At 42.6% G+C, this 14,145-nt stretch overlaps 1 protein-coding gene across 1 annotated transcript in view; it reads left to right on the top strand.

Moving 5' to 3' along the window:
- Nucleotides 1-4,437, top strand: part of LOC311130684 (ephrin-A2-like) — a gene marked incomplete at both ends in the record, with an annotated part of 123,024 nt that extends 118,587 nt beyond the window's left edge. The window contains 2 exons of the mRNA XM_084163470.1: nt 401-466; nt 4,310-4,437. Coding sequence (XP_084019596.1) covers nt 401-466; nt 4,310-4,437 — 194 coding nt within the window. The remainder of the gene's footprint in view (nt 1-400; nt 467-4,309) is intronic.
- Between the last annotated feature and the right edge of the window lie 9,708 nt (nt 4,438-14,145).

The following is a 14,145-nucleotide window of genomic DNA, read 5'->3' as shown; positions in this document are numbered from 1 at the left end:
ATTCTTCTACCAAGATGGCCACCGTTTTTCTCAGGCCATCATCCACAATTCCACCCTGGCCCTCAACTGGTTGCTTTTAAAAAACGTGTGGATACATTTTTTACAGGGAGACTGAAAGTTGACTGAAATGAGTGCCTGATGGATCACCTCTGTGAAATCTTGGTCCAATGAGGGTGGGACATTTCGGTTATAACCCTCTAATGGAACATACTTACCGTCTTTCCCAGGCAGCATAATTTGAGCTATTTTCTCTGAGATCTGACAAGAATAATGCTGCCGAATGTGTTATTCATTAACAAACATATGCTTGTGTGTGTTTATTTTCTCTCTCTCTCTCTCTCTCTCTCTCTCTCTCTCTCTCTCTCTCTCTCTCTCTCTCTCTCTCTCTCTCTCGTTCCAGCGTCTCCACACCCTAACCTTGTCGGGAAACCCTGCTTGAAGTTGAAAGTCTATGTCAGGCCCACAAGTGAGTATTTTCTCCTCTATCCAGTCTTCAGGGAATGTCATGTGAAATTGCTTACACTCCATTTTGGTTACACTAGCCTTTGTTCATAATAAAAACCTCTTTCTCTTTCTAACTTTGCCAATAACTTTGCCATGTTAAGAATGGGTCTAGTCAGCAAAAGAGACAGTAACGCAAAAGAGACAGTAACATATTATATGAGGTTGTAGAGCTCTCCATCACAACCATTTTGCATTAAATTGTTCTTTATGCTTCCACATGTATTCATGTCTACAAATAAATAGAAATGTGTTAACTTATCACACAGATGGTTCAAAGTTTTACCAAACAGGCAAGGCAATTTTTTGTTCCGTTTTCATACAACACTCTCCAAGCTCTTGGTGAGCACTCAACTATGAAATGTGCACCAGTTCAATCAGCCAATCAGGGGGAAAATAATAGATCCTGTGTCGCGACTTCCGCTTTTAGATGTGCATCTCGCTGTTTACAATCCCTGGTGACGCTAGTTAATATCTGGCTAGCAGCTAGCTACGGCACATTTGCTAGCTTGCTTTCTGAAGTTGTTTCCATCCGGAATATTAACGAGGCGACACTCCATCTTGGTTGAACAGTGCAGAAGAGAACCTCCCCTGACAGTTTAAAAAACAAAACAGAATGTGGGGTATTTAGATTTAGGTTTTTCTTTTACACCTGCTACTTTAGGTTATGAAATGTGTAAACTCTCATGCTAGTCTTTCCCAGCAAAGTCCCACAGATCTCTCATTCTGAACCCATATTAACCCAGGGAAGGTAGACAAACCACAGGAGCACCTGTAGGTCAGAACCTAATGTAGCAGGCGTAAAAGAAACACCAGAGTGGGACGCCCCACATTCTGGTCCTGACAAGAGAAAACAACTTTTGGGGGAGGTTCTCTTCTGCACTCTTCAACCAGTCCAGTAAATGTGGAGGAGTTAAGATGATGTCGCCTTGTTAACGTTCAAAAGAGGAAGTCGCGTAACAGGCTTTCTTCAATTTCCCTTGAAAACTGGGTAAATCTGGTTGTTTCCAAACCCGCTGAGGTCAGAGCCTAACATGCAAAGCCCTCTGCTTCTTGATTGATGAGGGTAAACCTTCGTTTCATCTCTGTCTTTGCTCAGCACACTATCATCCAGAACCCTGTTCAGAACTGCTTAGGATCCCAGTTAAGCCACTAGGACTCGGAAATGAAACACCCACACACACCCACAAACCACACACACACACACAGATACACACACTGCAGTCAGAGGTACATGCTGCTTCCCTCTGGGCACAGTCTGGTGGAAATAATTCATCTGACAAGGGCAAGATAACAATCCAATCGTTGACCTCCGACTAGTCATCATTCACCAAAGCTTGATGCTGTGGCGTCCCACAGGGATCTCAGCAGCAACAGGCACCAGAGCAGGTATTGGCCATAAAAATGGGGTTTCAAGTTGACTTAACCTCAGACCAGCTTTGGTGACGTTCTCCAACTTGATGTAGTAGAGCTCCTTAGGTTGCACTGTAGCGTTATACACATAAAATGTGGTTATGTTACAAAACCATACGGGTCACTAAGGAAGAATTATGAAGCACCCACAAGGTACTGTATATTTAGTTCTCATGTACTGTTGTAGACTGATGCCTTTCCATAAGCATTGTTGTAGATATTTGAATGGAGAGGTTTCTTTCCAACTGTTTGTTTATCTAGTTGCTTTTAAATGCAGTTGAGACATGGCCAGTTAGAATCCAAAGAAAGAGTGGTCCACTTGCAGATGTACGTTCTGTTCCAACTCATAGAAGGCATTCATTCGTTTCAAGCTATTTGTACAAAGCCTATGGAGAAAAGAAAGGTATTAAACCCCCATCACAGCTCAGACTACTGTGTCAATATTTGGAACGGTGTTATTTGCAGTAATATCCCTGAGCTCTAGTTTGGTGATTTTCACTTGGAGTTTAACCTGACTGGTCGTGCCATTCCATTATCTCTGTATAATTGTGAATAAACATGTTAGAGATGATCAATTTCACAAGGCAGTTAAAACAATTATATGTAAATTGAAAGTCATACAGTTTGTCTATTACGGAACGTTTCAATTCTCAGTTTCGTTTGGTGCTATGGCATATTAGCATGATAACATTTTTGCCTAGTTTTTCCTCCCTATGCAGTACAGTATAATTGCATCATTAAGATATATTGTTTGAACATGGAATTAAATTATATATGGTAAGTAAAAGTCATAGTTAATATTAATGCTATAGGCACAATCCAAATACCTCAACATTTATTATAGTACACTTTTCAAAAACGACAAAGAATACTGTAGTGTATAACCAACCAGTGGCTGATGATTGATTTTTATTTTGCTTTGTTTTTACCGGCGTGTTTCACAGTCAAATGAACTGATTTATATCTCTTAGTAGACTGTTCAATCACCCGTCATGGCACAACCATTAGACATCAACAAATGTCCACGTAACCCTTGACAGTGAGCAATCCCACAAGTCCCATTTACAGTATATTCTCCAGGGGCGTAACCAGAAATTCATTGGTGGGTGGGCCTGCAGAAATTTGGATGGGCCAACGATTGGGTGGGCCTGGCAGGGCCTGGCTCCCGAGTGGGGGGCCTGTGTCCACCCAGGCCCAACCATGCCCCTGATCGACACTAACAGTATCCCTAAAGCCATTTGATGCTATGACTGAGGATTGCTCACGCAAGCTCCGGCTCTTTCTTAAAACAAAAGCTTGTCTGCACAAATAATATGCACCACTCTCGCTATTTGAATAGCTGGAGGAGAAAAGCATTTATTGGATTCTGTGGTTAAGTCAGGATTTATGGGTGGATTTCGGTGTGGATTAGCTTGGAAGTTGGGAATTGCATTTCCATAGGCCAGAACGGATCCTGTGTGGATTGGAGATTGTGAAATATATATGTGCATATTTACAATTGCAGCATGGCGGAAAATGCGGGGACCTATCTGTTTAAGACCTTTATTATCCAAAACAACCTGGCCTAGCCTCACGCCAGCCTCTGCCCAAACCATTACCATAATTCCTCTCCCTAAGTCTGGTGTGTGGCTGTTTATTTTCCATCTGCTCTGAGAGGGTAAAATCCCTAATCTTGTTTGGGAGACGGGGGTTAACCTTGGTTTTTCCCAGAACCCCCCCTTTTTAATGTCTTTTGGCGGAATGGAAACAGCCTACTCTTTAATATTTAGTCAGGAATTCCAAAATCAGAAAGCTATTAATGTAATGTTAAATAGACCTGCTCAAGGGAGCTGTAAGGAGAGAGAGTCGAGGTGTTGTAGCTTGCGTTTAATATGCCTGTATGTAGTACATTTTAAGACACCATCAGCCTCACGCCTCAACTCTCCTTGAGTCAACCCTCCATTGTCAAGCCTCAACCTCAGATGTCCTAAAATGTGCACCATACGCCAGAGCAGTGTTTAGGCCCCACGCACTTTTTGATTGGCTGTGTCTCCGTCGGTGTGACTCGTGTCTTCAAGAGTCTCCCAACGGAGACCTGTCAACAATATGTAGCGCTTCTCACTCTGCTCCTGCATGTCAACTGTGGAGATGACAGTCAAAGTGAGAGTTGTAAACAACATTACACTTGTATATATGACTATTGACAGAGCATATCTGGGTCACAGGGAAGAAAATAACCAAAAGGCGTCAATGTATGCTTTTCCCAGCAATTTAACACAGCCCAGATACAGCCAGATTGAAACTGCACAAGGATTTGACTGTATTAGCATGGAACCTGTTTGAAGCATAACCACTCTTTCTCTCTCCATATATCTCTCTCACTCTCTCGCCCCCTCTTTTTCTCTTTCTCTATCAGATGACTCAGTGTATGAGTCCCCGGAGCCCTTCCTGACAGACGACAGCACCGGTGGCTGTTACATGGCCGCTCCGTGCCTCTCCCTTATGCTGGCCATGCTGCTCACGCTACTCCTGTCCTGCTCATAGCATCCTGGGCCCGCCGGCCGTACCCCCCTTAACGAGCCCCCCACCAGAATCCCTCCACCCCCAGCCCCAACCGACTTCCCCTCAAATCTACCGCCTCTGCCCCCCTATAAGGGAGAAAGTGACACGCCTCCACCCCACCCCATCCCCCGTCCTCTCCTTCTCCCATACCAGTCCATTGTCCTCCACCCTCCACCCCGAACCCCTTGACAGGCACCTCCTGGACACTGTAAACTCATACTGCCCCTCCCTCCCTCCCTCCCTCCCCCACCCACCCAGAACCCTCCTCCCTCCAACTCCTCATCGGAACCCCTGTTTCATGACCACTGGCCTCTGACCCTCAGCACACAGCTCAAGTCCAGGGGGCGATTAAGGGGAGTAGTCCTAGGGACCAGGAAGGAGTCCCTTAAAGACCTTACAAAAACAGCCTCCCAGCTGCCGATGAGCGCTGGGATGTGCAGGAAGTGGAGGGGGTGGGTTTGAAACAAACTAAGTGGAGGACGAACTCCTCTCCCACACGTCTTGATTGCCGATGGTCGACAGTGACCGTTGTCATCGACAGCGACGTCTTCTCCACTTAAGGACCCTCCCATGTCCATCTTCGGACTGTTTGCGTTTCTCTATGAGTCTTTGTGCTTTGATAATGCTCAATAGTGTCCCACCTGTACATGTTCATTCTGTTACAGTGTATTATATCGTAGTATCTTTCTTTGTCACGTTGACTCCTGCAGTGATAGATCATAGCTGAACCTTCTTTACATTTACATTTCATTTAGCAGACGCTCTTATACTTCTCTCTTTCTTTCTCTCTATCTCTCTTCCTCTCTTCTTGTGTGTCTCTGACCAGTCTCTAACATCCTGGCAATTTCTAGCAGTAGCAATCCAGAGTAGATGAGGACCTTTTCTGTAAATCTGCCAAAGACACTTGCTGAAGTTTTATACCAGGGGAACAGGGGGGTAGGACGGCGGCGTTGTGGCTCTCCAACGAGGTTGTAAACAGCCATAGAGCTCTGTGTAGACCCTCCGGATCATGCCATGGGGGTCCTATCACAGACAGGAGGTTGAAGTTTGTCAGGAGTCTTGTCCTGGTGGCAGAACTGAGCAATTTCCCCTTAGATAGGCTAGCTGCAAAGTCAAAATTGGCTATATTGTAAAAATTCATGAAAACTAAAATGCAATTTAAAGTTAGGGTTAGGGATTACAGTTAGCAGTGTGGTTAAGGTTAGGGTTAGGTTTAAAATCAGATTTTATGACTTTGTGGCTGTGCCAGCTAGTGACCACTGCAGAGCTGCCTCCAGAACAAGATTCATGCTGAAAAATGCTAACCTGCTTACGGACAGGGCAGTGTAGATTTTTAAAAAAGAGGATCTTTTTGTCATACAAAAAAAAAAGAATGTTACTTAAGAAAACAAACAAATGAACCGTTTCAAAAATTGCCTTTTTTTCCACTGGTGCTGAATTCAAAACGAGTCTCCGTCTCAAGCTGCGGTGCTGAGTAGAATGGGGACATCCTGTGGTGGTGAAGTGTTTTGTGAATTTCAGGTTTAGCTTTTCATTTCCCCATCCCTCCCTTCTCTCATTCTCCCACATTTTCTTCTCTAGCATTCTCTCTACCCCCCCATCTCTCTGTCTCTCTCATGCGCTGAATGTGAGTTTTCACCACGTGACGTTTTTGCAGTGTAACACATGCCCATTGCTAAGTCAGGTCCCCTTGTCTGAGTCCCAGTACTATGGCTGTGGGGCCGCTGGAACATTGTGGAGATTGAGGGAATGGACAATGTGAACTCCTCATGCACTGTGCAACCTAAGGGACCCGGGCCTCCATGTACACTTAAAGGGGACAGCAATGGGTAGATGGATGGCCCCAAAAAACTCCAGTAGGAGTTTGGAATCTCAGTAGCACTTTCGCTCACAAAATGGACTCTTCTGTTTCAGGGGGACCGAAGTGTATGAGAATCATGTTGTGGCTTTGTGAGGGAACGCTCCTCTCTACGATCATGATGCTACACAGAGAGCTGGCCTACAACATCCGAAGGAACTCAGAAATAAACAACATTTTAAAAAAGTTAGCTAAATACAACTTTTATATTTTACTTTATTCCATGTTATTTTTTACTTTACTTTTCAAAAAAGCAGAAATTATTCATATGTGATATGAAATTATAATGTAGACCCTTGAATTACTAGATCGATGATGGGACAGTCTCCGCAGTCAAACAAGTGTAGAGAAGTCAGCCGTTCGCTATTGTTGTTGTTGTTTTCCTGCTTGTATCACAAGGCATTCTGGTACTTGTAGTCCTGTAATAATTATTTTTAAAGGTGAAGAACATGGTGTGGTTATCAGATCAATTCCTTTTTAGTTGGTTTTAATGTGGATGAAACCTGTTTTGATTTCATATGAAATGTTCTTGTTTTGACATAGGAAAGCTATGGGGGTAAAAGGAAAAAACACAAATAAAGCTTTTGTCTATAGTGGAAATAGCTCTGGTTTACAGTGTGACATGTCTGTACTGTAGAATACAGAGTGAATACATCATCAAAGTATTCATAACTGCTGTTTCAATCAAACATGAGCTCTCAGCCACTGTTTCGAGTGTCTTTACCTAAAGTAAATTGCAGTCTAATGTTGATGAGCTGTTTTGTAGTTTAAAAGAATGTCTGCATATATTCTTTGAAAATATTTCTTGTTTTTTGTACATTTTGTTAATGGATGCTTGTCAAAAAACATTAAACAGTTCATGCATTTAAGAAATTGAACTTGTTAGAGAGCTGGGGTGGTTTAACATGGCCAAATCTAAGGATCGTCCCTCAAGATTTTACAAAAGGTAATCAATATGATGGATTTGCCACTTCTGACAATTCTCTTCCCTGTGATGCATGATAATACAAACGTTTTTGCCTAGCATAAAACCTATTTTAATCAAAGAACAGACTTTCAGACCTGTGCTGATTGACTTCTAGTGAGTGTTCAGAGGGAAGATAATTTCAGAAATGTATCAATCAGTGTTTGATAATTTCACAACAAATAAAGCTTCCACTAAAAGTGGCCTCTTTGATTTTGGCTTCAATGCCATGAGCTTATCGCTCGATTCTGTCCGTGTCGCTACATCACCACTTCCCAAAGAGCTGCTCTGACTGGTGTGAGATTCACTCATCTCTCTCAAAAAAACTAGAGAGAACTTTTCTATATTTCATGAAATCAGATGTCCTGGAGGATTATGCAAAGAGGGGATTAGAGAATGATCAATACTTTGCCATGATACAAGTTCCCTCAAATGATTCAAGTTCCCTCAAATGATAACAACTAATATGTGCTATAATATAAGTAAATAGTAAATGAAATTAGAGCAGAGACACTATACTTAATTATACCTAATACCCTAAATATCCAGCACTGGTCCCTCCCTCCATGTTGATCTGAACCATTTCTGTTCTTTCAGAGGAGATGGGGAGGACTGGAATGGTGGTTGTTAGAAAAGATGGTGGAGTCGTGTTCAGCAAATGGGGTTTGATAGCAGTGAATGCTGCAGTTACCTCATGCCGAGGCAAAAACTGGTAACCTGGGGAGACTGATAAAGGGGAGATGGGATAATTGAGGGTGCATTGAGATGGGTTTCTCTACCATTTCTCTTATTTTCTATTTTTCCCCCACACCATCCCCTGTTTGAGCTATTTGCTTGCTGAAGCATACTGTGATTTGCACTTTCAATACATCGCAGGCAGTCATATCTGCATTGACCATCTCTAATGGACCACAACATTACCCCTTATGCAACCATATCCGACCACCTGTAGTCGTTGTGAATACGTCTCATCTGGGGTTCTGTGAGAATTAGATTTTCTATAATGACCGTTACATGAGGCCTAGATTTTCTCTCTCACAAAGACACGCACGTCTATGACTCACGCAAATGTTTGAGTTACGAACACAAAGTTCAAGTTTGGATTCAGCCCCATGGGCCTGTAGCTTTCAGATGTAACTCCTGTAATCACAACTGTAATCACAGTTGGATGATCAGCTGGTAGAGCACGGCGCTTGTAACGCCAAGGTAGTGGGTTCGATCCCCGGGACCACCCATACACAAAAAAAAAAAAATATGTATGCACGCATGACTGTAAGTCGCTTTGGATAAAAGCGTCTGCTAAATGGCATATTATTATTATTATTATTATTATGATATTAACCCAGTTTTTAAGGGCTAATGGAGCAATCTCAATGGCCCTCTGCTGTCTCTGGTTATTGTAGTAATGCTAATGGGCTAGCACAACTGTTTCACGGGCCTCTCATCTGTTCTCCATTATAAGATTTCCTTCTCATGTTTTCAGTCTGCGCATCCAGCACAGGTACATTGCTAACATTACTAATGTCTATTGATCATTTACTAATCTGGTTTGTTCGTGACTTCGTTAACCATGAGAAGAATACGAATTGGCAAACCCTGGAGAAAGTGGTAAAGAAAAGACCAAAGATACCCCCCTTCTTGGCCAATTACCAGATGAAGTAGCGTCACCACTCTTTAGCAACAGGACTCTGAAGTTCCTTGGGGAACTCTTAATAGAAAAACACAGACTGATTAGTTATCCTCCTGGGCTCATCTTCTCCCTCTTGTCCTCTATCGATCCTCATCTCTGTTTTCTTTCGGTTCAAGTGTCTCTCCTACGTTCCCGTCTTCCAAACAGCGGGCCCATGTGAGATGCCGCCACAAAGCACTGCTTGACCTTTCCACAATCAAACGGCCAATAGCTGAGGGCCTATCAAGCCCCCAGTGTGAGCTACTTCGACGGCGCTGCTTTGCCAAGAGATTGCACCCCAGGCGTCGCTTAACAAGATAACGCACGGCCGCTATCATAGCTCACTCAGAGCCAAATCGTGACTCGCAATCTTAAGCTGCGAAACACCACGCCCCAGAGTTCTCCTCGACGACGTGTTGTACTTAGTCATGGTGAATTCTGGCCAGCCATACACGGAGCAGGAGAAAATAACTGTAGTTTCGTTTCCTGTTGTACAGTATAGTTTTTCCCAATTTCTGGCCTCCAAAATGACATCATAGAACTCCAACAACGTCTGTGAGTCATTATTATAGAAGAGACAAGTCTGTAGTGATCTGTAGAAAGTATATTGTTTCAAATCGTATTCAAACTCATTTCCTGTGATCGAGGTCACTGCACCAATGTAACCATCCCATTATTGAACAACATTGGCTGGGTCTTCAGGTCTGAGGTATGGTAAGGCATCAACATATGTGAGCCTTCCTTAGTGATCTACCTCACATCTATGACGATAACTTCTCATGTTTTCTCATTCAAAGCATATTGTGTCTATGTGCTAATGGAAAACATGACATGGCAATAATGATACTAAAAAAAGCTTCAACTGCTTCCATCAAATGCAAGACTGTGCGATATTGCATGGTGCTTACGCAAGATCTGTTTAAACCATGTTTAACACTACTGTAGTAAAAGATTGATGACAAGCGCGTTTTCCTTTGAACTTTCCTCCCCTAGCCTTGCTAAAAACAAGCCCTGGAACACAACCCTTGCTTCACAGGCCAGTTCATTCCCACCTTTCTTTAACTTCAGGACACGTACTCCAGCGGTAAGCAGTTACAATACATTCTGTTTGCAATGTTAATTTCCTTCATTTAACACATATTTTAGCATAATTAACGGGAACGAGACAATCTGCTGCTAATTGATTCTGCGTTCGGCCAGATGATTCTCATTCACTGGAGCCTTTTTCCACTCTCTCAAATACAAGAGGGTGAAGGGCTGGCTTTCTTTATTAATGAGCACCATCTGTGTTGAGGCTGAGAGAGGGAGAATGAGGGAAGAGAGAGAGAGAGAGCGAGAGAGAGGGAGAGAGAGAGAGAGAGAGAGAGAGGAGGGAAAGAGGAACAATGTTCTGTAGGTAAAGCCAAAGAGGCACAAAGGTCTGGTGCAAAAATAAAGATTTAAGACCATCATAAAATGGCAGGATGTAAGAAAGTTTCAGAATAGAACGCTATTGTAGTCTGTCTATCCTGATTAAAGAGCCAACAGTAAGTTACTACTGCCCCTTAGCTTGGAGAGAAACTTCGAACTCTGAACATTCACCCATCCTGATTGTCTCTTTTCCATATTTTCCCTCATATATTTCAGTATCTTTTATGCAAACTGAACCAGTTCATAAGTGCAAGCAGATGTCTCCTCTCTGTTCGGTGAAGGAGGGTGCTTCAGGCACGGAAATTCGATCCTTGGCATTGAGCGCAAACCGTGCAAAACAGGTTCTCCTTTTTAATGTATTTTATGTAGGCAACAGGACAGGCATTTGAGACCAGTGCCAGATATACTGTACTCAACACGTGACAGACACCACAAAATGATGATAGGCTACTCAATGTACAGTACCTCAGGTTTTTTCCCCCACCCACTGTACAAACTCTTGTTTTCTGAACAGGCGGTCTGGTCCTTATGGCATATTAATAATCTGCATTATTCACACAGTGAGTCAATGTTTCAGGAGAATAGTCATTTTATCATTGTTAATGAAACAAGAGCAGCTCATTACTCTGTGCGAGGTAAATCAATGTCACGCTGCGCCTCAGGTTAGAGAGAATTATAATGGATGAGTCGGGGCGCAGGGGGTTAATATACAATGAACGCAGGTGAGATCTAATTTATTTATCCATTTGTTCATATGCTGCCCTCCATCTTAAGCCCTTAAATGAGATGCATGCACTCAGGTACATTCGATACCTCCATATTCACCGTTCACCCCCTCCATGTGTGCACACTGCCACCTGTAGCAGAATAATAATGTTAATGTTGTGATCCATAGCCTCAACCAAACCTGTTGATCTGTCCATAGCCTCAAACAAACCTGCTTCGTATTGATGTACAGTAATAAACATTGTCTTTGTAGATTCAATTAAGCCAAGCACATTTTCAGAGTAAAGGAATGTGGTTTTGCCAGAACCCTGAATACAGGTTTTGATTGAATAGCTTCCTCAAGTTTATCGTCTTGTCCTTGTTTGCTGGGTTCTGAGAGGTAATTTACATGAATTAGCGTAATAAGATAAAGATTGTATCTTCTTCTTTGTGCTACTTTGTGCATGCTAGAAGACATGCAGGGTCTTGAGGCGCTGTGTGAGATTTGGAGTGCAACAGTTTGTGCAGAAATGAACAGCGGTGGTCTGTTTTCATACAAGGATCAGATTAGATTTAACAAGAGCTAACTGTGAAATGGATAAAACAGGCTTGGACAAACTATAGTAAGGATCAACAGTCACCATCAAATTGAAAAGGAGTGGAGACCTCATTGAAGATGGTAAAAGACGAGCAAGCCGTCTCATTTACATTTAAATAGATGCACACAGTTGAGACACAGGGAGGGTAAAATAAATATTTGCATTTATGGTCGATTTGATTAAAATACCTCAGTGAAGCGGAAGATGGTCCACAGTTTTGTTGCGCTCTGACAACAGCATCTGAACGACAAATAACAACTTGAAAGCCAAATATCGTTAATTTTTTGTATTTCGAAAGCATGTTCAGTTGTTAGATATAAACACACCATATCAGACAATTACTCATAAATTAATGTAAATTAATTTAAGGTCAAGCCTCATCTAACCTGTGAAGTATGTCAGCAACACAGGATTTGGATTTGTTTACTTAACTAGCTACTGCTTAGCATTAGCATTATTCAGTACAAAACAGTGTGGTAGGACTCCTGATAGCATACAAACACCAACATCACATTGCTAAATATAGTTTTAAATTAGTTTGGTTAATAAACAAAATTGTTTAACATCAAAGCGGTGACCTGATCCTGCAGGTTCATGCTCTACAATATTCGCAGAGTACGACCCTACCTTACACAGAAAGCGGCACAGGTCCTAATCCAGGCACTTGTCATCTCCCGTCTGGATTACTGCAACTCGCTGTTGGCTGGGCTCCCTGCCTGTGCCATTAAACCCCTACAACTTATCCAGAACGCTGCAGCCCGTCTGGTGTTCGACTTTCCCAAGTTCTCTCATGTCACCCCGCTCCTCCGCACACTCCACTGGCTTCCAGTTGAGGCTCGCATCTACTACAAGACCATGCATGGTGCTTGCCTACGGAGCTGTGAGGGGAACGTCACCTCCTTACCTTCAGGCTCTTAACTGTTGGTTAAGGGCTGTAAGTAAGCATTTCACTGTAATGTCTGCACCTGTTGTATTCGGCGCATGTGACCAATAAAATTTGATTTGATTTGATTTGATCAGACCCTACACCCAAACGAGGGCACTACGTTCATCCACCTCTGGCCTGCTAGCTCCCCTACCTCTACGGAAGCACAGTTCCCGCTCAGCCCAGTCAAAGCTATTCACTGCTCTGGCACCCCAATGGTGGAACAAGCTCCCCCACGACGCCAGGACAGCGGAGTCACTGACCACCTTCCGGAGACACTTGAAACCCTACCTCTTTAAGGAATACCTGGTATAGTATAGTAAGTAATCCTTCTACCCCCCCCCCCCCCCCCCCCCCCACCTCCCCATGAAAAAAAAGTGGTTGTCCCACTGGCTATCACAAGTTGAATGAACCAATTTGTAAGTCGCTCTGGATAAGAGTGTCTGCTAAATGATGTAAATGTAAATGTTTAGCAGTACTGTTTTAGTAATTCAGATTCATTGAGTGAACTATCAACTACTGCAACTTATTTAGCTTATTTCTATCATTCTACTTTTAATATTCCAATTGGCAGGCGCTTTTAGCCAAAGCAACTTACAGTCATGCATGCATACATTTTATGTATAAGTGGCCTCAGCAGGAATCGAACCCACAACTCTTGGTATTGAAAGTGCCATGCTCTACCGACTGAGCCACACAGGACCATTTTCTGTTTCTAGTGCCATATTCACAGGAGAAAAGTCCAGTTTATGAAAGGTAAGAAAGGTGACCTTCCATTACTGATGTATCTTCTGGCAAACAGCAAACGACTCTCAATAGTCCAAGTCAAAGCAGACATTGTTCGCAGAAACGGTCCTCTAGAATATTAGAAATAACAGACCCTCTCTCAATAATCCAGTTCACTTTTCCATTCGATTTTCCATTACAACTGTTCTTTCATGATGTTGAAAAAGGGCAAGTTGCCTGTGTTATCAGACGTGCAAAGTCACAGGACGTACAATGATATAATTTCCTGTCACAAAGCCAACCTACAGAATGACGGGTGGTCCACCATTACAGGAATGATGACTTTGGGTGACTTATATTCTGGTTGCAGTAATTGCCCAAGGTCATGGATAATGACATGTTAATATGTGATATTCATGTATCAATTTGGTGAATGGATTCCGTTTTATTGAAATTGGAAATACCCTGTAGATAATGATGTGGTTGTGATCTAATGTTATGGCTCATTGCTTTTTATTGATATACTCTAAGCAAGTAATTATGTCCAATCTTGGTTCAGGCTATTTGCCCTTTCATGAAATAATGAAAATAATGGGGAAATATTACTTACTGTAAGATTGACCACTGAGCAGTGTTCATTCTGAAGTTCATATAATGTTACATATAAAGTGACATATACAATGTTTATATAAAGAAATGCTGCTTTTGGGACAGGCAGCATGCATTTTTCACTGGAGTAGCCATGGGGTAGTTTAGTCATTGCATAGGGGTGCTTGCAATCTTTGGAACATATGCAAGTGCACATACATGGACACGTGCACACATGCGGTCACG

Source organism: Coregonus lavaretus (genome assembly GCF_964263955.1).
Source record: "Coregonus lavaretus genome assembly, chromosome: 6".
Taxonomy (NCBI): Eukaryota; Metazoa; Chordata; class Actinopteri; order Salmoniformes; family Salmonidae; genus Coregonus; species Coregonus lavaretus.
This window is presented reverse-complemented; position numbering and strand designations above follow the sequence as displayed.